Here is a 27,832-nt window from a genome sequence, read left to right as displayed (position 1 = left end):
GCCATTAATAAAACAACCATTTTGTGACGCCATTATCGTTTTATAAAAGTTTTAATGCAAAAATGTCAGAAGCAAAAAGTTTTGCTATTAGTGGGTTATCCTGTTGGAACATGTTCAGCTGATCAAGTATTCATCTTTGTCAAGTTTATTCCAGGGTTAAAATTCATCACAAGCCCAGCCCTGACTACTTTGGGCACCACCCCAGCTGGTGAAAGCCGAACGACATGGAGGTTCCCATCAGCCCCAGCAATGCCAGCGAGCCAAATCCCCCTCGAATCCTCTTCTTGGGATCTAGGCAACAGAAACTGGTGTTAAACGTCTGCAGAGATGACCTGGCTGGACAAATCTTTGGAGCTTCAGTTTCGCGTTGGAGTCAGAGACGTACAGCATTGAAACTAGTCCCAACTGGTCCACGCCGACTAAACTGCCCCATCTACACTAGTCCCGTGCCTGCGTTCGGCCCATATCCTTCTGAACGTCCCCTGGTTCTTGATTCCCTTTCCTTGCGAGAAAGACGACCTTCACCCTATCCCCCTCATGATCTTATACACCTCAAAGACCTTCCCTCCACTCCCAGCAATGAAGTCCTAGCCTTCTCAACCTCAGTCTATAGCTCAAGACTCTTTAAGGACCTGACTCATGAGGGGAATAGACAGGATGAAAGCACAGTCTTTTACCCAGAGTAGGGGAATCAAGAACCAGAGAACATAGGTTGAAAGGCAAGAGGGGAGAGATTTAATACAGACCCGAGGGGCAACATTTTCCATTGTGGGTGATGGGTATATGGAAGAAACTGCTAGGGAGGTATTGAGATTGGTTCGATAATAGCTTTTAAATGAGACTTGGACAGGTACATGGATTCGGACATCTCGGCACGGACAAGTTGGGTTGGCCGGCCTATTTCCTTGTTATGACAAAATCAGCTAGTCATCTGATAATTCTATACTCTTTCTTCAGCTTGTTTCACAAACTCTTCCCAGAACTTGCAAGACCTGACAGCATGTTAATGAATCAGCAGCACATTTTTAATCTAAGATTACATTTACTGACACCCAGGTATCCAATGTTAAGAGACATTGCGCAAAGTGTTAAATTTAACGTTTACACTTTGCTGAATAATATTTCGTGAAAGTGTTCAAATTCACTGCTCTCAACTACTACTGACCATTGCTATCAAACCAGAACAGCATTATCTTCAGCAGTTAGAGTCATAGAGTGATACAGTGTGGAAACGGGCCCTTCGGCCCAACTTGCTCACACTCACCCACCAACGTTCTACACTGCCTGTGTTTGGCCCGTATCCCTCCAATCCTGTCCTATCCATGTACTTGTTTAATTGTTTCGAAACATTATGCCTCAACTACCTCCTCTGGCAGCTCGTTCCATACATTCACCCCTCAGATTCCTATTAAATCTTTCCCCCTTCACCTCAAACCGATATCCTCTGGTTCTCGATTCCTCCACTCTGGGAAAGAGACTCTGTGCGTCTACCCGATCGATTAGTTTTGTTTAGCGATATAAATCGCGGAAACAGGCCCTTCGGCCCACCCAGTCTACACTGACCCGCGATCCCTGCATACTAACACTATCTACGCACACCAGGGACAATTTTCACTTATACCAAGTAGCCAATTAACCTACAAACCTGTAGGGCAGAGTGTGGGAGGAAACCGAAGTTCTCGGAGAAAACCCACGTGGTCACAGGGGTACATACTCCATGCAGACAGCACCAGTAGTCGGGATCGAACCCGTGTCTCTGCCGCTGCAAGGCAGCAACTCTACCGCTGCGCCACCATGCCGCCCTCTCAACATTTTGTACACCTCTATAAGATCACCCCTCATCCTCCTGCGCTCCCAGGAATAGAGTCCTAACCTGCTCAACCTCGCCCTCTATAGCTCCACCCTCGAGTCCTGGCAACATCCCCGTAAATCTTCTCCGTACCCTTTCTATCTTTCCGATAACATAGCTCTGTAAAATTCTAACCTTGAATGTACTAAAACAAGGCAGTTTAGTTTACAGATAGTGTAGATGAAAGCACTCACCACCAGTGTAATAGCCGTATGCATAAACAACTCTGCCGATTATCCAGATCCCTCCGAGTGCACTTGCTAGTTCCTGAAATTAAAAGCAAATCATTTGGTCAACGTAGTACCTGGTAAAATCGACAGCAAAATCCATCTACACCTCACGCTGCCTCGGCAAGGCCAACAGCATAATCAAGGACCAGTCTCACCCCGGTCACTCCCTCTTCTCCCCTCTCCCTTCAGGCAAGAGGTACAGAAGTGTGAATACGCACACCTCCAGATTCAGGGACAGTCTCTTCGCAGCTCTTATCAGGCAACTGAACCATCCTATCACCAACTAGAGAACGGTCATGACCTCCCATCTAACTCCTTGGAGACCTTCAAACTATCTTTAATCGGACTTCACTGGACTTTATCTTGCTCTAAACATTACAGCCTTTATCCTGTATCTGTGCACTGTGGACTGCTTGATTGTAATGATGTATAGTTGTTTCAGGTAGACAGTCAGAACTTTTCTGCCAGGGTGGAAATGTCAGACTATGGGCAGTCACGGTGGTGCAGCGGTAGAGTTGCTGCCTCACAGCGAATGCAGCGCCGGAGACCCAGGTTCGATCCCGACTACGGGTGCTGCTGTACGGAGTTTGTACGTTCTCCCCGTGACTGCATGGGTTTTCTCCGGGATCTTCGGTTTCCTCCCACACTCCAAAGACGTACAGGTTTGTAGGTTAATTGGCTTGGTAACTGTAAAAATTGTCCCTAGTGGGTGTAGGATAATGTCAATGTGCAGGGATCGCTGGTCGGCACTGACCCGGTGGGCCGAAGGGCCTGTTTCTCTCTGTATCTCTGAACTAGAGGGGATAACTTTAAGATGAGAGAGGCAAAGTTTACAAGTAGATGTGAGGGGCAAGTTAAAAAATAAAAGCACACAGATAGAAGCCTGGAATGTGCTACCGTGGGTGGTGGTGGCAGATGTGATAGTGGTGTTTAAAAGGGCTTTTAAATAGCCACATGGATATGCAGAGAATGGAGGGATGTGGATCACATGCAGGCTAAGATTAGTTTAATTTGGCTTCATGTGCAGCATGGACAATGTGGGCCGAAGGGCCTGTTCCTGTGCAATACTGTACTGTTCTATGTTCAAGGCAGTTGAAACAGTGGAACAACTTGTGACAAACTTGTCCAATGGTGGCAGATATAATGTAGTGTGGACAAATACATTGACCTGGGAATATAGATGAGATAGACTCAAATGGTATCAAAATAGTTAAGAAAAAGATACAAACTTAGAGTCTGAATCGCTCTTTGTCATTCAGTCACACAGTTAAGCATCACTACTTCTGCTGAGAATGTGAAATGGTGCTTTACATGGAAAATGTTTACTGAGATGAGGTCAGGATCAAACCCATGTCTCTGGCACTGTGAGACACCAGCAGATTTACCAGCTGTGCCTCCGTGCTGCCCGATTCATGTTTCCACGTGGGAGATTCTTCATTGTCACAGTGAAATTCTTTGTTTTAGTGTACAACCCGGTAATATGATACAGCGGACCTTACCAAAGACATCAAGAAAGAGTCGCCACGTTTCTGGAGCCGACAAAGTTAATCAAACACTCTAGGACCAGAGGGCACAGTCTCAGAATACACGGACCACCTTTAGAAAGGCAATGATGAGGAGGAATTTCTTTAGTCAGAGGGTGGTGAATCTGTGGAATTCATTTTGCACAGACGGCGGTGGAGGCCAAGTCAATGGGTATTTTTAAAGTGGAGATTGACTGGTTCTTGATTAGTAAGGGTGTCGGGTTATGGGGAGAAGGGGTTGAGAGGGAAAGATAGAACAGCCATGTCCAGTTGGTGGAGTAGACTCGATGGGCCGAATGGCCTAATTCTGATCCTGAAACTTATGAACAATCCCAGTTGAATTTGGGCAATTGGCATTGGAAGAAAATTAAAAAGTGAACTTGAAATTTCCCCACAGTTATTGAGTAGGATTAAGGTATTGAGTAGGATTGATGTATGCAGAAGGGAAAGACTTGTTTCATGCTCTTAGACTTAATAGACTTAACATTTTCATCCCGGAACTCTCCTTGCTTAAGAAAGAACTGCAGATGCTGGAAAAATCGAAGGCAGACAAAATTGCTGGAGGAACTCAGCGGGTGAGGCAGTATCTATGGAGAGAAGAAATAGGCAACCCTTCTTCAAGGGTCTCGACCCGAAACGTCGTCTATTTCTTCTCTCAATAGATGCTGCCTCACCCGCTGAGTTTCTCCAGCATTTTTGTCCACCTCCTTGCAAACCTTCTCAATATAAAAATTTAAACAGGGCAAGTCGTCTTCCAAAAATATCTCTGCTGATCAACAAATGAGCTCTGGTGATGAAATATTAAACGTTACTTACCGGGTGTCGGATTCCACCAGTTGCCAGAAAGAAGAGGAATGGGGAATAAACTTCCAGTCTGAAACAGATAACACAAGAGAAAACATTCTGGATTTTGGTTACAAATAAATGCTTAAAGACAATGACACAAAGAACTGCTACTAACTAGTATGAACTACTATCTGCCTTATTGGTGACCCTCGGACTATCCTTGTTCAGACTTTGCTGGCTTTACCTTGCACTGAACGTTATTCCCTTATCATGTATCTGTACACTGTGAATGGCTCGATTGTAATCATGTATTGTCTTTGTGCCGACTGGTTAAGACGCAACAAAAGCTTTTCACTGTACCTCCGTACACGTGACAAGAAACTGAACTGAACTGAAGAGGGGGGAGCGCCAGGTACAAAATGAGCTGACCTCGTCAAAGTGTAACGCTTATATCTTTACACCATCACGCAAACCAATCTCCCTTCCATTGACTCCATCCACACTTCACGCTGCCTCGGCAAGGCCACCAGCATAATCAAGGACCAGTCTCACCCCGGTCACTCCCTCTTCTCCCCTCTCCCCTCAGGCAAGAGGTGCAGAAGTGTGAAAACCCACACCTCCAGATTCAGGGACAGTTTCTTCCCAGCTGTTATCAGGCAACTGAACCATCCTACCAACAACTAGAGTGGTCCTGACCTCCCATCTACCTCATTGGAGACCCTCGGAGTATCTTTATTTGGACTTTACCTTGCATTAAACATTATTCCCTTTATCCTGTATCTGTACACTGTGGACGGCTCGATTGTAATCATGTACAGTCTTTCCACTGACTGCATGGCAGGCATCAGAAAAGCTTTTGACTGTACCTCGGTACAAGTGACAATAAACCAAAGTAAATGTTGCACTCTTTATCCGTGTGCTGTGGACCGCTTGATTGTATTTGAGTATAGTCTTCTTTGTCTGGATAGTTCCAGCTTCTCACTGTACCACATGACAACTGCACATGACAATAATAAACTGAAGATAGACAGGGCAAGTTTAGACAGACACAGACACACTTTAAGGGGTGATTGATTGATGGTGAGCGTGGACTTGATGGGCCGAAGTGCCTTTTTCCATGCTGTATCTCTAAACTAAATTAAGCTATGCAGTGCCAGATATCCGAGATTGATCCTGACCTCGGGCGCTGTCTGTGTGGAGTTTGCACATCCTCCTTGTGACCGTGTGGGTTTCCTCCCACATCCCAAAGACCTTGGGGTTTGTGGGTTAATTGGCTTTTGTAATGTGGGTGGTGGTGGAGGCAGATACGATCGTGGTGTTTAAGAGGCGTTCAGATTGGCACATGGATATGCAGGGAAAGGAGGGATATGGATCACATGCGGGCAGAGGCGATTAGTTTAACGTGGCATCATGTGCCGCATGGTCATTGTGGGCCAAATGGCCTGTCTTGTGCTGCACCGTTCTCTGTTCTAATAAAAGCTCATCAGCAGCTTTTGGTTTCTTTTCAATGTTTTAAAAGCAATTGTTATGGTCGCAACGTTTAGACATGGATGGGATAGATGTAGAGGGATTTGGGCCAAACGTGGGAAGGTGGGACTAGTATTGATGGGCATGTTGGGCCGAAGGGCCTGTTTCCATGCTGTATGTCTCTAAGTCAACTGTCTATTGCCAAAATAGATCTTACTCAAAATGACCCATTTCCCTGTACAGGTCACGATTTACAACTAGTATTTTTCAACGTTTAGAGGGACATGGGTCAAACACAGGCGTAGATGGGGCATCTTGGTCGGCATGTGTGAGTTGGGCCGAAGGGCCAGTTTCCGTGCAGCAAGACCATAACTGGAACACGTGCAAGAAATTCCAGTGCAAAATGATGGAGTCCAAGATGAAGTACACTTTGAGCGATACGTACGTGTTTTGGTGGGCCCGCTGAATGCAGTTGAACACGCAGCCGTTCTCAGGATCGTCGCTGTACATCACGGGGTACTAGGCGGTAGAGAGAAATGCAGATAATTAAACACTGACCCAGTGACAGAGTGGCGCAGTAGTGGCAATGGCTGCGGCTGCCCAAAGGTCCATCGTTCGATGGGACTGGGGACATGGCTCTTTAGTGCAGGAGAATTGAGCCAGGGTCTTGGAGAAACAAGGAATGGCAAATGCTGGTTTACAGTGCACAGCGGTAGAGTTGCTGTCACACAGCGCCAGCGGTCCGCTCCCGACTATGGGTGCTGTCTATGTGGAGTTCATACGTGAAGGATAATTAATTCATCATTAGGCGGCAGAGTTTTGAATAGCTGTGGATTATACAACGCAGGAAGCAAAGAGTCCTCAGCACGGCCAAGTTAAAAGGCAACAAGGGCAGGAATGAAGTCAAAGAACTGCAGATACTCGTTTAAAAAAAAAAAAGATGGAAAGTGCTGGAGCAATTCAGCAGATCAGACAGCATCTCTGGAGAACATGGAGAGCTGAGCTTTTGGATCTGAAGAAGGGTCCTGACCCGATAAGTCACCTATCCATGTTTTCCAGAGATGCTGCCTGATCCACTGAGTTACTAAGATCAGAAGTGATCGGAGCAGAATTAGGCTATTCGGCACATCAAGTCTACTCCGCCATTTAATCATGGCTGATCTATCTCTCCCTCCTAACCCCATTCTCCTGCCTTCTCGCCACAGACACCTGTACTAATCAAGAATCTATCTGAAATATATCCACTGACTTGGCCTCCACAGCTTTCTGTGACAAATAATTCCACAGATTCACCACCTTCTGATGAAAGAATACTCCTAACATTCTTGTCTTCAGTCTGAAAACCGTGACCACCAGGTTCAAGAACAGCATCCCAACAACTATCATACCCCACCCCCCATCAGTCTGAAGAAGGGTTTCGGCCCGAAACATCACCTATTTCCTTTGCTCCATAGATGCTGCTGCACCCGCTGAGTTTCTCCAGCATTTTTGTGTACCAACTATCATACTCTGTCAGCAACTACAAACATCTATGAACTGGAAGGTCTAGATAGTGGATGAGGAGGGGCTGTTTCCATTAGCGGGAGAGTCTACGACCAGAGGGCACAGCCTCAGCTAAAAGGACGTACCTTTAGAATGGAGATGGGGAGGAATTTCTTTAGCAAGAGGGTGGCGAATCTGTGGAATTCACTGTCACAGATGGCGGTGGAGGCCAAGACATTGGGTATTTCAGCTATTCCAGCACTTTGTCCCTAGACTGATTGCAACTTGGAGCTTGCTGGACGTAGATAGATATAGATATAGATAGATATGCCATTTATTGTCACTATACATGTACAATGAGATTAAAAGCATCTCGTACTCAGTGCATACATATAATTTAGTACAAAAAACAAGAAACAGAAAACAAAACAAGGGGGGGGTGGATAGGTGCACAATTCTGCGGCGCTATATACATATCTATAAAGGCAAAATGGTGAAGGATGAATAGGTAGTATTCTTAGGCAGATTTTAAAAGTTATATTAAAATATTAAAAATTATTTAAAAAATATTAAAAATTACAATTACAATACATATTACAGTTCCAAATTTCAGTACGTGGATGGAGTAGATGGAAGTCCGGGTGTTGGGCTGTGAAGTCAGTGCATGTGTGAGTTAAGAGTAGTTATGACTTTCGGAAAACAACTGTTCCTGAGTCTATTTGTCCTAGTTTTGATGCACCTATAGCGCCTTCCAGAGGGCAGCAGGTCGAACAGTCCAAACGCAGGATGGGAGCTGTCCTTGATGATATTCTTTGCCCTGCTAAGGCAACGGGATGTATAAATATCCATCAGGGAGGGGAGAGGGCAACCAATGATCTTCTGTGCTGTCCTAGTTACCCTCTGAAGCCTCTCCCTGTCTGCCATGGTGCAGCTGCCGTACCATGCTGTAATGCAGTATGTCAGCAGGCTGCAGATCTCAACAATCCTGGAGATCTCAACAATGCTGTATCACAAAACTAAATGATTGTGAATAGAGGCATATATATAATCTGCAAATGTAGTTTCGTTGTAGAGTTGCATTGTCGGGATGCCTGGTAGGGATGGGACCAGGGAAGGCAAGAATATCATTCTAAAACTTCCACCCCAACGGGAGAAATAGCTATTATGTTGAGGACAGAGTCGAAGTCATACAGCACGGAAATAGGCCCTTTGGCCCAAATCGCCCACGATTGCCCAAACATACTAGTGCTACATGCCCGAGTTTGCCCCTTATTCCTCTACACCTTTCGGCACAGTGGCGCAGCGGTAGAGTTGCTGCCTTACTGCACCAGTCACCCGGGTTCGATCCTGACTGCGGGTGCTGTCTGTAGGGAGTTTGTACGTTTTCCCCGTGACCTGCGTGGGTTTTCCCCGGGTGCTCCGGTTTCCTCCCACACTCCAAAGGCGTACAGGTTTGTAGGTTGATTGGCTTCGGTAAAAATTGTAAATTGTCCCCAGTGTGTAGGATAGTGTTAGAATGTGCGGGGTGATTGCTGGTCGGTGTGGACTCGGTGGGCCGAAAGGGCTGTTTCTGCACTGAACTAAACTAACCCAAACTGAACCTTTCCTATCCACAAACCTGTGAAAATGGCAGCTCGTTCCTTACACCCACCGCCCTGAAAATGGTGCCCCTCAGGTTCCTGTTAAATCTTTCCCCTCTCACCATAAACCCATGTCCTCTTGTTCTTGATTCGCCCACTCTGGGTAAAATACTGTGCATTCACCCTATCTATTCCCTTCATGATTGTATACACCTCTAGAAGATCACCCCTCAGGCTCTTGCGCTCCAAGAAATAATAGTCCCAGCCTGCCCAACCTTTCTCTGTCGCTCATGCTCTCGAGTCCTGGCAACATCCTCGTAAATCTTCTCTTCATTCTTTCCAGCTCAACAATCTTCCTATAGCAGGGTGGCCAAAGCTGAACATGAGGCCTTGTACACAGTGTGCACAACATGGGGTCTGTACTGTAACACCAGTCCACCATTTCAGAGGATGGAACGGCAGAGAGAATGTTCTTTGATAGAAAGATACAGTGCAGAAACAGCCCCTTCGGCCCACCGGGTCCGTGCCGACCAGTGATCCCCGCACATTAACACTATCCTACACCCACCAGGGACAATTTTTACATTTACCAAGCCAATTAACCTACAAACCTGTACGTCTTTGGAGTGTGGGCGGAAACTGAAGATCTCGGGGAAAAACCCACGCAGGTCACGGGGAGAACGTACAAACTCCGTACAGACAGAATGGAACCCGGGTCTCCAGCGCTGCATTCGCTGCAAGGCAGCAACTCTACCGCTGCGCCACCGTGACCGCCCAATTCATGCATGTAACACGCAGAACAAACTCCGTACAGACAGCACTCATAGTCGGGTTCGAAAGGCTGTTATCCCACTTTCACATCCACTCCCTACACACTGGGAGGAATTTATAGAGGGCCAATTAACCTATAAATCCGCACGTGTTTGGGATGTGAGAGCACTGGGAGGGAACCCACACAGTTACAGGGAGAGCGTGCAAACTCCACGCGCACACACACACGCGCACACACGCGCGCACACACACGCGCGCACACACACACGCGCACACACACGCGCGCACGCACACGCGCGCACACATGCGCACACACACGCGCGCACACACACGCGCGCACACACACACGCGCACACACACGCGCGCACACACACGCGCACACACACGCACACACACACACACGCGCACACACACACACGCGCACACACACACACGCGCACACACACACGCGCGCGCACACACACACACGCGCGCACACACACGCGCGCGCGCGCGCACACACACACGCGCACACACACGCACACGCGCGCACACACACACACGCGCACACACACACACACGCGCACACACAGCACCCGAGGGCAGGATCGAACCCGGGTCACTGGCTCTGTGAGGCAGCAGCTCTACCCGCTGTGCAACTGTGCTGCCCTTCGTCCTGCCAGGTTTCTTTGGCAGTCGGTGCCAAGTTATGTCGCTTGGCAGTCGTTAGTTTAGATTTAGCCTTGAGCCACTAGTTAGATTGTCAGAGGTCGATTGAGAAGAACACAAAGCAGTTTTTCAGCCACACAGCAATTAAATAACAGTTTGCAGTTTTGTGTTGAGGACTCCATGTTACACAGTGTTCAGAAATCACAGTACTAGCACAATGAAAACACAGCCAGTGTTGGGTCTACTTGGAAACGGGGGGGGGGGGGGGGGGGGTCAGGAGGAAAGATTAGCGATGTGGAGATAAGGAAATGAGTAATAAGCAGAACCAACTTGAGATCAGACAGAAAAACCACACTTAACAGGCCAATTGTAAAACAGTTTAACATTAAGTACTGGAGGAACTCAGCGGGTCAGGCAGCATCTGTGATGGATTTTAGACTTTAGAGATACAGCGTGGAAACAGGCCCTTCGGCCCACCGGCTAGTGATCACCCCGTACACTAGCACTATCCTACACACACTAGGGCAAATGTACAATTTATTTTTTAACAAAGCCAATTAACCTACAAACCTGTACGTCTGTAGAGAGTGGGAGGAAACTGGAGCAAACCCGCAGTCACAGGGAGAATATACAAACTCTGTACAGATAGCATCTGAGGTCAGGATCGAACCCGGGTCCCTGGCGCTGTAAGGCAGCAGCTCTACCACTGTGCTGCCTGTCTCACTGAATTCACCCAGCACTTTGTACGTCTTGTTCAAGATTCCATCATTTGCAGTTTCTTGCATCTCCAGGGCAGTTAAACAAGGTTTGGTGTGTTGCAAATCTTGAGGTCCTAACATTTTAATGACTGTGTGCAGTGGATTAAAATGCTCATGGAATCCGGGGGAGGGAATAATGATGTAGATATGAGGAACTGCAGGTGCAGGTTTACAAAACAAGACGCAAAATGCTGCTCTTGTCTCCGTGCACACTGATGCAATTATAAAGAAAGCCCACCAACGCCTCTACTACTTGAGAAGGTTACGGAGATCCTGCATGTCAGAGAGGATTCTCTTGAACCTCTACAGGTGTACAGTAGAGAGCATATTGACTGGTTGCATCACGGCCTGGTTCCGCAACTTGAATGCCCAGGAGCGAAAAAGACTACAAACAGTGGTGAACACTGCCCAGTCCATCACCGGCCCTAACCTCCCCACCATCGAAGGGATCTACAGGAGTTGCTGCCTCAAAAACGCAGCCAGCATCATCAGAGACCCACACCACCCTGGTCACGCACTCATTTCACTCCTGCCATCGGGAAGAAAGTACAGGAGCCTGAAAACTGTAATGTCCAGGTTCAGGAACAGCTTCTTCCCTACAGCCAGCAGGCTATTAAACACGACAACCTCAAATAAGCTCTGAACTACATTGATTTGGGGGCATTAGTTTTGTCTTTTTGCGCTATTATTGTTTGTTTGTTTATTGTGTGCATGTGTGTGTGCGCGTGTATGCATGCATGTATACACACACTGATTTGTTTCTCGTTTATTGTGTTATTTACAGTGTACTATGTTTACATATTCTGTTGTGCTGCTGCAAGTAAGAATGTTATTGTTCTATCTGGGACATATGACAATTAAACACTCTTGACTCTCTCTCTACACTTGAGAAACTCAACGGGTTAGGCGGCATCTCTGGAGAACATGGATGGGTGAGGTTTCGGGTCAGGACCCTCGTGGCATAAGGGGACAGGGTTAATGGAAGTAGGTAGGCAACTTGGTCAGCATGGATGAGTTGGGCCGAAGGGCCTGTTTCCGTGCTGAGTGAATCCATGACCTGGTTCATCTCTAGGTTTGCAGATGACACAAAGCTGGGTGGCAGTGTGAGCTGCGAGGAGGATGCTATGAGGCTGCAGGGTGACTTGGATAGGTTGGGTGTGTGGGCAGATGCATGGCAGATGCAGTATAATGTGGATAAATATGAGGTTATCCACTTTGGTGGCAAGAACAAGAAGGCAGATTATTACCTGAATGGTGTCAGGTTAGGAACAGGGGAAGTGCAAAGAGACCTGGGTGTCCTTGTACATCAGTCACTGAAAGCAAGCATGCAGGTACAGCAGGCAGTGAAGAAAGCTAATGGCATGTTGGCCTTCACAGCGAGAGGATTTGAGTGTGGGAGCAAGGAGGTCCTACTGCAGTTGTACATGGCTCTGGTGAGACCGCACCTGGAGTGCAGTTTTGGTCTCCCAATTTGAGGAAGGGCATTCTTGCTATTGAGGAAGTGCAGCGTAGGTTCACCAAGTTAATTCCCGGGATGGCGGGACTGACATATTATGAAAGAATGGATCGACTGGGCTCATATACACTAGAATTTAAAAGGATGAGGGGAAGATCTTATAGAAATATACAATTCTTAAGGGATTGGACAGGCTAGTTGCAGGAAAAAAGTTCCTGATGTTGGGGGATTCCAGAACCAGGGGTCACAGTTTAAGAATAAGGGGTAGGCCATTTAGGACTGAGATGAGGAAAATCTTTTTCACCAGAGAGTTGTGAAACTGTGGAATTCTCTGCCACAGAAGGCAGTGTCAATTCACTGGATGTTTTCAAGAGTTAGATATAGTTCAGAATCAATGGATATGGGGAGAAAGCAGGAATGGGCTACTGATTTTGGATGATCATATTGAATGGTGGTGCCGAATATCGAAGGGCCGAATGGCCTACTCTTGCACCTATTTTCTATGTTTCACCTTCGATTCATGGACTGAAGTGACTGAAGTCACTGTCTCGGAGGTGATTCTGGTTATGGGTGGCATAAACCTACCTCCACATTGTACTTCTTCCGAGCTGCCGCCACTTTGTAAGCCAGGAAGGAGACCATGGCAAAGCTGGCCGCGCCAGTCAGCACCACGCACCCATATTCTTTCGATAGCACCACCATCTTTTGGACTCTAAACACAGACAAACAACAGTTGTTACTTTATTCTAGTAATGGAACATAAGTAAACAATAGACAATAGGTGCAGGAGCAGGTCATTCGGCCCTTTGAGCCAGCACCGCCATTCAATGTGATCATGGCTGATCATGAGCAGAGTAAGCAGAACAGTTCCTAGTTCGCACTCCCAGTATCCAGTACCTTGCTCTCTCGACTCCCTCTCTCCTACCATCACCCCCACCAATTGTCCAATCTAGGGATTAAACCATGCCCTGGCCAATATCTCTAAACAGGTAGAAGTCCCCTGCATTCCCTCTACCCCCCACTCTCCTCTCCCACCCTAGTCATCCTACTAGTACCACTGTTCGCATCCTTGTATCCCTTCGTTATCACCTCTTCCCCAACCAACAATGGGCCATTATGGGCTCACAGGCAGAACGTACAAACTCCGTACAGACAGCAGCCGTAGTCAGGATTGAACCCGGGTCTCTGGCGCCCCAAGGCAGCAACTATACCGCTGTGCCACCGTGCCACGCCAAGTTCCGTTGTTGGAAAGATCTATGGCTTGGAATCCAAATTCCTACCCATATTTCCTTCCTAGAATAATGGCTACACTCCGTGTCCAGATGATGGAAGATTATAAATTCTCCTTTCCCCGCCAGACTGATTCCTAGGATGTCAGGACTTTCATATGAAGAAAGACTGGATAGACTCGGCTTGTACACGCTAGAATTTAGAAGATTGAGGGGGGATCTTACAGAAACTTACAAAATTCTTAAGGGGTTGGACAGGCTAGATGCAGGAAGATTATTCCCGATGTTGGGGAAGTCCAGAACAAGGGGTCACAGTTTAAGGATAAGAGGGAAGTCTTTTAGGACCGAGATGAGAAAATCATTTTTTACACAGGGTGGTGAATCTGTGGAATTCTCTGCCACAGAAGGTAGTTGAGGCCAGTTCATTGACAATATTTAAGAGGGAGTTAGATGTGGCCCTTGTGGTTAAAGGGATCAGGGGGTATGGAATGAATGAATGAATGAATGAATGAATGAATGAATGAATGAATGAATACGTTTATTGTCATTGCACAATACTGTGCAACGAAATTCTATTTCATCTCCTCCGGTTAAAAAATACAAACACGACAACCATTGACACATATGTACACTTATTAGTAAAAATAATAAATATTTTAAAAGAATTTAAAAAGAATGTTGCATTTCTTGGAATTACATTGTGCTTCCCCAGTGTTCTCTGTTGGAATTAAGCTCTTTTATCGCACATGGGTAGAAACTATTTTTTAGTCTAGCCTTCAGAGACCTGAATCGCCTCCCAGAGGGTAGCAGAGTGAAAAGGTGGTTGGCAGGGTGGGATGTGTCCTGCTTGATGTTTGTGGCCTGGCGCAAGCATCGGGCCCTATATATATCATCCAAGGAGGGCAGTTGAGCGTTTGTAATGCTCTGTGCAGTTTTTATAACTCTCTGCAGTGCCCTCCTCTCAGCCACAGTGCAGCTAGCAAACCACACCAGGATTCCATAGGAGAGGAGAGAAGGCAGGTACAGGATACTGAGTGGATGATCAGTCATGATCATATTGAATGGCGGTGCAGGCTCGAAGGGCCGAATGGCCTACTCCTGCACCTATTTTCTGTGTATCTATCTATGTATCTATAGGCCCCGACCACGGGTGAACATGGAGGAAGTGGACTGAACTTTGCTGCCTTCCCTCACAGTGGGAAACGTTGATCCCGCTGTGGGGGGATGTTTTTTTATGTTTCATTCTATAATGTTATGTTGATTTTATTCGTGTACTGTAATGGCAACTCAAATTTCACTGCACCAATTGGTGTATGTGACAATAAATGTCCTTTGTCCTGTGAATGAAAGTGAGTGAGTTACAACAGGGTTCCTGAGGACTGTTGGTAGTCTGAACTGTTGGTAAAGAAGGTATGCTTGCCTTCGTCGGTCACGACATGGTGTATGAGTCAGGAAGTCATGAAGCAGCTCTACCAGACTTGGTTTGGCTGCATTTGGATATTGCATGTAGTTCTGGTCACCCCATTAAAGAATGGAGGCTTTGGAACGGGTGCAGAGGTGGTTTACCAGAATGATGACTGGATTAGGGGGAGGTTGGACAAACTTGGATTGTTTTCTCTGGAACACCAGAGGGAAGACCCAATAGAAATTTATAAAATTACAAAAGGCATAGATAGGCTACACAGTCAGAACCATTTTTCCAGGATGGAAAAATCAAATACTAGAGGGCATAGGGTGAGGGGGGCAATGTTTAAAGGAGATGTGTGGGGACAATTTGTTTTTTATACTGAGGGTGGTGAGTGCCTGGAATGTGTTGCCGGGGGTGGTGGTGGAGGCAGATACGGTAGTGGCGTTTAAGAGACTTTTGGATAGGCACATGGATGAGCAGGAAGTGGAGGAATATGGATCACGTACAGGAAGATAGATAGGAGTTGGTCTTGGCATCATGTTCAGCACAGGCAGAGTGGGCCGAAGGGCCTGTTCCATTGCTGTAACTTCAATGAAGGGGAGAAGGTATGGTTTGGGAAGGGGAGATAAAGGGAGGGAGGGAATGTAGATGAATTCTTGACACACACATAGGTATACAATTAATAGACTGGGTTAAATACAGCTTAGACTGACCGATCAACAAGTTGGAGACTCAGATATGAGCACACCTCGAAAGCAAATAAGATGCTGAACAAAGAGCAACTAATTTTAGAATATGTGATTTAATTGTACGTTCACGAGAGATAAGTCTTCTGTAAACAGGGAATTATAACGGCCTACGCAACATCCACCCACAGGAAAAGGGATCTTCAAGCAAATGTAAGATCATTAAAACCTTACAGCATGTTTAATACAAAAATAGACAAATTGCTTATGGAGTCAAAAAGTCACACTTACAGAATGGAAACAGGCCCTTCAGCCCAACTTGCCCACAGCATGTCCCATCTACACTAGTCCCACCTGCGTGTGTCTGGCCCATATGCTTCTAAACCTGTCCTATTCACGTACCTGTTTAAACGCTTCCTAAACATTGCAACAGTCCCAGTCTCAACTACCTCCTCTGGCTGATCATTCCATACACCCACCACCCTTTGTGTAAAAAAAGGGACCCCTCAGGTTCCTATTAAACCTTTCCATCCCCCCCCCCCCCCCACCTTAAACTGTTGTCCACTCTGCTCCACACTCATTTTGAACAAGACTGGTCATTATTTTTTTTAAGTAGACCGAGCAAAAGACAGTTACATTTTGGTTTCCTCTCAAACTGTTAAACAATCGAGCAGTTTAGTTTATTGCCACCAGGGGGCGCCATACGATGGCTGCCTCGCCAACGGTCTACCGCGTCTTTGTCCTTCTATGTGTTTTTAGTTTGTTGTAAAATGGAGTTTTAGTTTATCTTTAGTTTTGTATTATGTGGGGAGGGGGGGGGGGGCTGGAAGTTTTAAAATCTCTTTCCTCGACGGAGATGCAACGTTTTCCGTATCGTATTTCCGTCCACACTGCGGCCTAACATCGAGCAGTTGGCGGCCTCTTGCTGGGACCTTGGGACCTCCAACCGCTGGAGCCTGCAGACTTTAACAACATGGACCTCGCGGTCCTTGGTTAGCTTGGACCGACTTCGGGAGCTCCAACCGCAGGAGCTTCTACCGCCCCGATCGCGGGAGCTTTGATTGCCCCGATGTTGGGGCGTCGATCGTCGGCTGCAGGAGCTTCAATCGCCCCGACGGCAGATGCTTCGACTGCCCCGACTGCAGGAGAAAAGGAGGAAAGAAGATAAGACTATTGCTTTCCATCACTGTGGGGAATGTGGAGGAGCCGTTGTGGTGGATGTTTATGTAGTTAGTTTAGTTTATTGTCACGTGTACCGAAGTAGAGTGAATGTTTTTGTTGTTGTGCGTTATCCAGTCAGCAGAAAGACAATACATGATTACAGTCGAGCCATCCACAGTGTACAGATACATGATAAAGGGAATAACGTTTAGTGCAAGATAAAGTCTGATAAAAAATAGTCCGAGGGTCTCCAATGAGGTAGATGGGAGGTCAGGGCCACTCTTTAGTTGGTGATAGGATAGTTCAGTTGCCTGATAACAGCTGGGAAGAAACAGTCCCTGAATCTGGAGGTGTGCGTTTTCACACTTCTGCACCTCTTGCCTGATGGGAGAGGGGAGAAGAGGGAGTGACTGGGGTGAGACTGGTCTTTGATTATGCTGCTGGCCTTGCCAAAGCAGCGTGAAGTATAGATGGAGTCAATGGAATGAAGGTTGGGTTGCATGATGGTCCACAACTCTCTGCAATTTCTTCCAGTGTTGGATGGAGCTGTTCCCAAACCATGCTGTGATACATCCCGATAAAATGGTCAAAGAGCAAATGAATGTTTGAGAATTAGCTAATAAATCACTATTAAGTAATCAAGTAGTTAATTCATGTCATGGAACAAGCTTGGAGCAAGGTGGGGCTTACATTGCACACTGATGGTTACTGGCAAACAGGTCATAAGTGATAGGTGGAGATTTAGGCCATTGGGCCCATCAAGTCTACTCCACCATTCAATCATGGCTGATCTAACCTAATCATTCCCTCCTAACCCCATTCTCCTGCCTTCTTCCCATAACCTCTAACACCTGTATCATCTATCTATCTCTGCCTTAAAAATATCCGCTGACTTGGCCTTGCACAGCCTTCTGTGGCAAATAATTCCACAGATTCACCACCCTCTGACTAAAGACATTTCTCCACATTTCCTTCCTAAAATAACGCCCTTTGATTCTCAACCTATGACCTGTAAGTCCTAGGCTCTCCCACTAGTGGGAACATCCTCTGCACATCCACTATCCAAGCCTTTCACTATTCTGATCGTTTCAATGAGGTCCCCCCTCATTCTTCCAAATTCCAGTGAGTACAGGCCCAGTGCCGACAAACGCTCATCTTAGGTTAACCTACTCATTCTTGGGATCATTCTTGTAAACCTCCTCTGGGCCCTCTCCTGAGCCAGCACATCCTTCCTCAGATATGGTGCCCAAAATTGCTCACAATAATCCAAATGCGGCCTGACTGACCAGCACCTTATAGAGCCTCAGCATTACATCCCTGTTTTTGTATACAAGCCCTCTTGAAATAAATGCTAGCATTGAGTTTGCCTTCCTTACTACCAATACGACCTGCAGATTAACTTTTTGGGAATCCTGCACCAGCACTCCCAAGGCCCTTTGCACCCCCAATTTCTGGATTCTCTCCCCCTTTAGAAAATAGTATATGCCTTTATTCCTACTACCAAAATGCATGACTCCACACTTTAATACACTATATTCCATCTGCCACTTCTCTGCCCACTTTCCCAACCTGTCCAAGTCCTTCTGCAGAGTCCCTGCTTTCTCTACACTACCTGTCCCTCCACCTAAACGTGGCCACAAAGCCTTCAATCCCCTCGTCCAAATCATTAATATACAACATGAAGAGTAGCGGCCCCAGCACCGACCCCTGCGGAACTCCGCTAGTCACTGGCAGCCAAGCAGAAAAAGCCCCCTTTATTGCCACTCTTTGCCATCCAGCCAACCTGCTATCCATGCTAGCGGCTGCTCTTCGATACCGTGGGCTCTCACCTTCCTTAGCAGCCTCACGTGTGGCACCTTATCAATGGCTTTCTGAAAATCTAAGTAAACGACATCTACTGACTCTCCTTTGTCTGTCCTGCTATTTACTTCTTCAAAGAATTCCAGCAAATTTGTCAAGCACGACCTCCCCTTCACAAAGCCATGCTGACTCCGGCCTATTTTATCGTGAACTTCTAAGCACTCCGTAACCTCATCCTTTATAATGGACACTAAAATCTTGCCAGCCACCGAAATCAGACTAACCGGCCTGAAGTGTGTGTAGAATGTGGTTGAGGGCAGCGGTACAAACACCACAAACAGTGAAGCAGATGTATGAAGTATATTGTGGATTATTACATCAACTCCAGATGATGCAGAATTCCTATACAACCAGTGACAGTCGAACTGGACATCTATTTTGCTATTTACAAATCATATCACTGAGTGCCAGCTAAATATCCATTACCCTTTTTAATGGAAAGACATTCTAGAGAGGAGAATTCAGGGCGGAACAGTGGCACAGCGGTAAGGTTGCTAGGTGGGTCGAAGGGCCTGTTTCCATGCTATATCTCAACTAAACAAAATAACACATCAAAATAGTGTCATTTAGCCAGACGTGCAGTTTCCTCAACTTTGCCCCAGCCTCAGCTAAAGAACGCATCCATGTCCTTTTAACATGGCCCTCTCAAATACACCTGGCCTCCTGTTTCCACAATCCATAGGAACTCAAAACTCTGCGGCCCGATTATTAATCATTATCATGGTTACTGACCTCCCCACCGCTGAAAGGATCTGCAGAAGACGCTTCCTCAAGAAACAGACAGCATCAGAGACCCACACACACCACCCTGGCCACGCACTCATTTCACTCCCACCATCAGGAAGAAGGTACAGGAATCTGAAAACTGTGACCACCAGATTTTAGAACCGCTTCTTACCAACAACTTGAACACTACACAACACTAACCTCAACTATTAAATGTTATCATCAGTACATACTGCAATTAAACACTCTTGAACGCAAATCAACTAGAGACACCATGCCCACACTCTAGTTAAATAATACGACCTTTGTGAAATCATCACCTTAGTTTTCCTCCAAGATCTTCCCATTTGTTGTACTGGTGCCAGCAGCCTCCACCTTCAGCCCGGTATCTTTTTGTTTTTTTGTTTTTATTAGTTATGTTAAAGTGTGTTTTTTATGTTTTTTTAAATGTCTTTATGTGGGGGAAGAGGGCACGGTAAGGGGGATACCGTCCTTCGGTCGCTTCCTGGAGAGGACGCGACTATTATTCGAGTCGCGTCCTCACCCCCCCCCAGCGGCCTACCTACTGGATTGGCGCGGCCTTTCCTGCCGGGATCGACCAGAGCTCCAGCATCGGCGGGACAGCGCTGATACATCGCGGGGCTGGCGATGCCTTACCGGGGATCGCCGTCTGGAGCCCGGAGTGCTGGGCCTGCTGCACCGACATCATGGAGCTGCGGTTTGCGGGCTCCCAACACGGGCGGCGCCAATCAACAACGCGGGGTCCTGCGACTCCACCCGGCTCGGCAGCGGCGGACTCGGCAGCGGCGGACTCCGGCTGCGGGAGGCGGCTGATCGGGAGGTCCGGGCCGCTAAGGAGGATGTTCACCGTCGGGGATCGGCGTCGGCGTTCTACCAGCCCGGCGTGAGGGCCTGAACATCGGGCCACCCGGGGCGGCGACTGCGGGTGCTAGGAAGGCCTCGACCACGGGAAGATCGGAGGGGAGGCTGGCTGGACTATGGTGCCTTCCTCACCTTGGTGCCACTGTGTTATGTTGTGTCGTGGACTTTCAGTGTTTGTGCTTTTTTTAAATTCTATTTTATTTTTAATATGTTTCATTATTTATTATTATTAATTTATTTTTATGATACTGCCTGTAAGGGAAATTCATTTTGTTGTCTCTAACTGAGACAATGACAATAAATTTGAATACAATACAATACAATACAACAATTTCCATCTCCAATCTCCTTCTGATCTACAACCTTCAAATCTCCACACAACCCTTCTCTAACTTCTCTACATCGGTGAGACCAAGCGCAGGCTTGGTCATCGCTTCGCCCAACACCACCGCTCAGTTCGCAATAACCAACCTGATCTCCCAGTGGCTCAGCACATCAACACCCCCTCCCAGTCCGAATCCGACCTTTCTCTCCTGGGCCTCCTCCATGACCAGAGTGAGGCCCAGCGCAAATTGGAGGAACAGCACGTCATATTTCGCTTGGGCAGTTTACACCCCAGCGATATGAACATTGACTTCTCCAATTTCAGGTAGTCCTTGTTTTCTCCCTCCTTCCCCTCCCCATAAGCCTACTGTCTCCGCCTCTTCCTTTCTTTACCTCCCCCCCGCCCCCCGACTTCAGTCTGAAGAATGGTCTCGAACCGAAACGTCGCCTATTCCTTCTCTCCATGGATGCTGCCTCACCTACTGTTTCTCCAGCATTTTTGTCTACCTTCCACACAACCCTTGGTCTCCGAATCATTTTTCACTTTTCGTCAGTCTGAACGAAGAGGGGTCCCGAGCTAAAACGTTGCCTGTCCATTCCCGCCACAGAGGCTGCCTGAACTGCTGAGTTCCTGCAGCACTTTGTGTTTTGTTCACATTTAATCTGTTCCCTTCTGCTGTCGAGAATCGCTACACCCTTTCACAACAATTACCCCTTCCCCCATCCTTGTTATTTAACCAGTCTCCACAAACACTCCTAGCTCCCCTCCATTCCGCTTTGCTTCCTTCACCCTAATCATTTAACCAGTTTCTACACACTTCTCTCTTCCTCCCTCCATCCTAGTCATTTAACCATTTCCACAGTTATCAACAATGTATCCGTCTTGGTCACACCATCCCTAGCCAACAATTGGCCTTATCAAGGAACCATCCTGCCGGAGGTCATCTGTTACCAGCCCCGATTAGTCCTGGTCTTTTCCTCACCTCCAGGTCTCCCCCCTCTCCTTCCCTCCCCACTTTAGATCGGAAGAGGAGTCCCGACCCGAAAGACCACCTATCCATGCTCTCCAGAGATGCTGAGTTACTCCAGCACTTCGTGCCTACTCTAAAATGCCCCTTTAAGAGCCTGAATACTTTATTATTTAGCTCAGTGTCTAATTTTGTTCACGAATGATTCTGTGACGCACCTTAGAAACATTTTTGCCAGCAGTCTATAAATAAATATAATGGCTCGTTATTGCTTTTGGATACATTGAACAGTACAGCACACGAACGAGCCCTTCGGCCCACAATGTCTGTGCCAAGCTTGTTGCCAAGTTTAACTAATCTTCTCTGCCTGCAAGTGATCCATATCCATTTGCCTTTCAAAAAGCCTCTTAAACACCACTATTGTATCTGCAATGCATAAACTTCCCGCACCCAATGTAAAGGGGAAGTGCAAATGCTGGCACAAGAGAGAAAACAACGAGGGTGGGCAGGTGGGAGGAAGATGCAGTTTAACCTGTTCAGTGCCAGGTTTTTTTTTCCACACTACTGGCCATGACTCGGGTATACTCAGGGGTGGCAGTGAACAGGTCAATGGAGCTACCAAGGAGGTACCAAAGCAACTCAACCACTGAAGTAATATTTCAGCAAATGGAAGAACGTGGAACACAGAATAGTGCAGGTACAGGCCCTTTGGCCCACAATGTCTATGCCGAACACGATGCCAAGTTCAACTAATCTCATCTGCGTGCACGTCATAGTCATGCATTGATACAGTGTGGAAACAGGCCCTTCGGCCCAACGTGCCCATGCCAACCAACATGCTCCATCAACACTAGTCCCACCTGTCTGCATTTGGCCCATATCCCTCTGAACCTGTCCTATCCATGTACCTGTCCAAATGTTTCTTAAACTTTGTGATAGCACCTGCAAATGTGATCTACATACCTTCGTTCCATGCATATCTCAAAGCTTAAAAATCACTATCATATCCGCTCCGCCACCACCCAGGGAAGCACATTCCAGGCAAACAACTTGCCCCGCACATCTTTAAACATTGCCCCTCTCACCTTAAAACTCTGCCATCTAGCCTTTGACATTTCCACCCTGGGGAAAAGGTTCAGACTGTCTACCCTATCTATGCCTCACATCATTTTATAAACTTCTATCAGGGCTCCCTTCAACCTGCGACGTTCCAGAAAAAACATTCCGAGTTTGTCCAACCTCTCTGTACAGCTGACGACCAGGCAGCTGTAAGGTTGAAAACAATTCCGTTCAGTTTGTCATGTGTACCGAGGTACAGAGAAAAGCGTTTTGCTGCGTGCTAACCAGTCAGCAGAAGGACAATACATGATTACAATCAATCTATTTACAGTGTACAGATACATGATACGGGAATAACATTTAGTGCAAGGTAAAGCCAACAAAGTCCGATCAAGGATAGTCTAAGGGTCACCAATGAGATAGATAGTAGTTCAGGACCACTCTCTAGTTGTGGTAGGATGATTCAGTTGCCTGGTAACAGCTGGGAAGAAACTGCCCCCGAATCTGGAGATGTGCGTTTTCACCCTTCTATAGGGTGATTTCACGAAAGATCACTGGTTCATAGATCCTCACCCACGTGACCGCAAAATCCAACTGGGGTACAAACGTCACTTCCAGTACATGGTATTGATGCTGAAAACGCGAACTTTCAAACCTGTTAAAAACCGTGACAATGGCCTGTTTTTGAGCTGTAAATTACTGTGCCAGTCGGGGTGACCGCGAGGCACAGTTACCTTACTTTAGAGCCCAGAAGATAAAGAAAAACAAAGGTAAAGACAAGAGAGCGCTGAAGGGGCAACAACAGCGGAAGTTGTTGGCCGTGCAGATATAAAGATCGAAAATATCGGGAATTATCGCGTTTGCTCGCTGCATTTCATCAAAACTGAGGCATTATTGATGTTTTGATGAAATGCAGCGAGCAAACGCGATAATTCCCGATATTTTTGATCTTTATATCTGCACGGCCAACAACTTCCGCTGTTGTTGCCCCTTCAGCGCTCTCTTGTGTTTACCTTCGTTTTTCTTTATCTTCTGGACTCTAAAGTAAGATAGCTGTGCCTCGCGGTCACCACGACTGGCACAGTAATTTACAGCTCAAAAACGGGCCGTTTTCGTGGTTTTTAACAGGTTTGAAAGTTCGCGTTTTCAGCATCAATAACATGTACTGGAAGTGACGCTTGTACCCCAGTTGGATTTTGCGGTCACGTGGGTGAGGATCTATGATCCAGTGACCTTTCGTGAAATCACCCTATTCCTTTTGCCCGATGGGAGAGGGGAGAAGAGGGAGTGGCCGGGGTGCGACTCGTCCTTGATGATGCTGCTGGCCTTGCCGAGGCAGCGTGAGGTATAAATGGAGTCAATGGAAGGGAGGTTAGTTTGTGTGATGGTCTGGGCTGCGTCCACAATTCACTGTGATTTCTTGCGGACCTGGATGGAGCTGTTCAGAAAACCAAGCTGTGATGCATCTCAATAAAATGTCTACTATATTTTGTAGTATTTTCTATCTACGAAATCTACTATATTCTGTCCACTATATTTTCTGTGCTGCCCCATCCTGGGGGCGTGGGTTGGATTCATGGGAGGTGGTCTTGGAGGGGAGGATGCTCCTCAAACTGCGGAGTATCTTGGCCAATGCAGCTCACCCCCTCCATGACACACTGGTCAACCTGAGGAGCACCTTCAGCAACAGACTGGTTCCACCAAGATGCAGCACAGAACACCACAGGAAGATCCTTCTTCCCTGTGGCTATCAAACTGTACAACTCCTCCCCCTTCTAACATGGGGTAGACCGACTCCCCTCCACCCATCTATTAATTTAATTTCATGTTTCATGTATTTTGTTGTTTCATGACTGTTAGCAGACCAATTTCCTTCCTGGGATAAATGAAGTTCTATCATATGATATGATATATTTATTTATGTATTGTATTTATTTACCTTTCTTGTACATCAGTGGAGCTGCACACTAAATCTCGTTGCACTGACGTGCAATGACAATAAAAGATATATTATTATTATTATTATAAGGAACACAAGCTGAGGGGAACATATTTCCAATGCAAATCAACCAAAGATGCAGGCAAGAGATATGCTGCAGAATGAGAGAAAATACAGAGGTCTGAGATCAGATGACTGCTAAGATCATCAGAACATCACCCACACCACTCTGGCCACACTCTCATGTCACCCCTGCCTTCAGGAAGATAGTACAGGGTCCCACTTTCACGACCTCTGCCGAGTTTGCATGGCATTGACTCATACTCGCAGCATGGTCGTCACAAGGTCGTAGGAAGGTCGTAGGAAGGTCGTAGGTAGGTCATAGGTACTTGTGGCATCAAGTAGGTCGGGGCGTTTTTTCTAGCATGATGAAAAATGTCCACAAGTAAAAAAGGTGGTGAATTGGGTCATGAAAGTGGGACAGGGGCAAGCTGCTCAAAGTAACAGCTTCACAGTCCATTTACAATTTTTTATTGAAGCCAATTAACCTACAAACCTGTATGTCTGTGCGGTGTGGGAGGAAGCCAAAACAAAACGGCCACAGGGAGAACATATACACTATGTACACACACACCCAAGGTCAGGATCGAACCCGGGTCACTGGTGCAGTAACTCTACCGCTGCGCCCCTGTGCCGAGTGCTGCTCCTCCAACACTTTGTGTTTTGCTGAAGATTCCAGCATCTGCAGTCTCCGTGTGTCTCCATCTGGCATTACCATAAATAACCTCCAAGACAAACCACCATGCAAAACGACCCTGCAGTGACTAACGATGGCGCAGAAATGACGGATGCTTTACAACGCACTCGTGAGTGCATTTGGAGTATTGTGAGCAGATTTGGGCCCCGTATCTGAGGATGGATGTGCTGACTTTGGAGAGGTTTATGAGCATGATCCAAGGAATGATTGGGTTAACATATGAAGAGCGTTTGACGGCACTGGGCCTGTACTCGCTGGCGTTTAGAAGGATGAGGGGGTACCTCATTGAAACATACTGAACAGTGAAAGGCCTGGATAGAATGAGTGTGGAGAGGATGTTTCCACTGGTGGAAGAGTCTAGGACCAGAGGTCATAGCCTCAGAGTTAAAGGGGACACCTTTAGAAAGGAGATGAGGAATTTCTTTAAGTTTTTAACCCAAACTTAGTTTCTTTACATCCTTGTTTTTAGTGGAATTCATTGCCACAGATGGCTGTGGAGGCCGCTAATGTGTATTTTTTAAGGCGGGAATTGACAGAATCTTGATTAGTACGGGTTTCAGGGGTTATAGGGAGAAGGCAGGAGAATGGGGTTGGGAGGGAAAGATAGATCAGCCATGATTGAATGACAGAGTAGACTTGATGGGCCAAATGGCCTAATTCTGCTCCAAGGACTTATGAAATCAAAACACAAAGATTGCTGATTCACAATGTCAGAGTCACAGGAGAACATTCTAGATGGACACAAATGTTCCCATCATAACCGTTCTTTAGTTGTTGGTGGGTTGGTTCAGTTACCTGATAACACCTCAGTAGAAATTGTCCCTGAATCTGGAAGCATGCATTTTCACACCTCTTAGTATTATTATTACTAAGAATATTATCAAGCAGTATTATTGATATTAATAAAGTATTATTCATAATTATTATTACATTATAAACAAAAATGGTAACAATTATAAATCACAAATAAATACGTGAATATTATATTATTTAAAATAGTATTATTAATACTAATTGTTATTATAAACAATAATAGTCAAAACAATAATCCTGGGCATTTTTTGAGCAAATCCAGTAAAGTCCGATTATTGCTAGCCCGGGGGTCTCAAATGAGGTAGATGGGAAATCTAGCTGGTTTTCTGCATACATTCAGTAACGCCAGTATTCACGTCTATCTTCCCAGCAGAATACGCTTGTGTGAGTCGCACCAACAACTCCATTTTGGGTGCCTCGGGGACAGAGAGCGAATGGAGATTCAGAACGTAATCTTTCTGATTACTCTTAAAGTCCATTTCACCCAACCCTATGTTACACCAGTAGAGTTGCTCATGCGAGGGGGTCATTACAAGTTCGTTTCACATGGCTGGTTATTCCCTTGTCTATTTCACCCGCCCCAGTCCTCTGCCAAAGCAACCCGCTCTATGATCTTTGCTTGCAACAGTGCAAACTGCTTCACCTTTGTACACCCTTGTATCCCCCTCCCAGCTCCCCCTGTAGATGGGACACAACGCGAACGTACCTGCTGCCTGCCCTTCGCTTCGACTTTGCACCGTGGACTTGCTGCTGTTAATAAACCAGGGCGGACACCGCGACAAGGAGGAGGAACGGTCAGCAAAAGCGGATCCAGGATTATTCAATACTGGAGCCAGGATTTCGCAAATTAAAAAAAATAAATCAATTACATCCTCGGGACAGGGGGTTTTACACGCTCCTCGCCTGCTCCAGTCACAGATAGACTGCGGCTTGCGTTAGCCAGCGCTTGCATTTAACAAGATTATTTCTATCTGAGCATCGCCCGGGGCTCTGGAGAGAGAGTGAGTGCACAATCCGCCTATGGAAATCCATTCTGGACTTTGGCAGCCGGGGCCAATCTCGCCAGCGATCCGCATTGTCCCCCAGTTCACGCGAGTTGAAGATTTAATTAAACTCTCCCCTGGGTGGAGGGAACAAGGAGTTTTAGGACCAAGGTCTAAGACTTTCCTCTTTGTCCTTTTCTCCATTGAGGGGAGAAGGGGATGAGTCCAGTGGGGACAACCTTCAAACAAGGGGAAGGGAGTAGCAATGTGTAAAGAAAAGAGAGGGGGCTTACACTACAGTGTAGCATTATACATGATAATGTGAATACCATCACAGGAACAAAATAGTGATTTTCTTGCCTTATTGCTACTAAAAAAAAAATCCCCCAAGAAAATCTTCCTTCTCTCCATAAATGCTGCCTCACCCGCTGAGTTTCTCCAGCATTTTTGTTTACCTTCGATTTTTCCAGCATCTGCAGTTCTTTCC

The 27,832-nt window shown here is 46.6% G+C and overlaps 1 protein-coding gene across 1 annotated transcript; it reads right to left on the bottom strand.

The window, feature by feature from the left end:
• Positions 1 to 35: 35 nt before the first annotated feature.
• mgst3 (microsomal glutathione S-transferase 3) lies at positions 36 to 27,221 on the bottom strand. The gene is made up of 6 exons (XM_033028030.1): positions 27,069 to 27,221; positions 13,136 to 13,262; positions 6,301 to 6,374; positions 4,419 to 4,476; positions 2,044 to 2,116; positions 36 to 291 (listed from the first exon to the last, which is right to left on the bottom strand). The coding sequence occupies exons 2-6, from the start codon at positions 13,250 to 13,252 to the stop codon at positions 185 to 187; spliced, it is 429 nt and encodes a 142-aa protein (XP_032883921.1). The 5' UTR covers positions 13,253 to 13,262; positions 27,069 to 27,221; the 3' UTR covers positions 36 to 184.
• Positions 27,222 to 27,832: the final 611 nt, after the last annotated feature.

This window comes from Amblyraja radiata, chromosome 10 (assembly GCF_010909765.2).
Source record: "Amblyraja radiata isolate CabotCenter1 chromosome 10, sAmbRad1.1.pri, whole genome shotgun sequence".
NCBI lineage: Eukaryota > Metazoa > Chordata > Chondrichthyes > Rajiformes > Rajidae > Amblyraja > Amblyraja radiata.
The sequence above is the reverse complement of the archived record's forward strand: the minus strand, read 5'-3'. Positions and strand labels throughout refer to the sequence as shown.

What these genes read in the sequence shown, in the direction of transcription:
- mgst3 (XM_033028030.1), bottom strand. Translation starts at nt 13,252, where the DNA reads ATGGTGGTGCTATCGAAAGAATATGGGTGCGTGGTGCTGACTGGCGCG. An exon ending in GGAAGAAGTACAATGTGGAG is followed by an intron (nt 6,375 to 13,135) that starts GTAGGTTTATGC and finishes TCTACCGCCTAG; the next exon opens with TACCCCGTGATGTACAGCGA. An exon ending in CTGGTGGAATCCGACACCCG is followed by an intron (nt 2,117 to 4,418) that starts GTAAGTAACGTT and finishes TTTTAATTTCAG; the next exon opens with GAACTAGCAAGTGCACTCGG.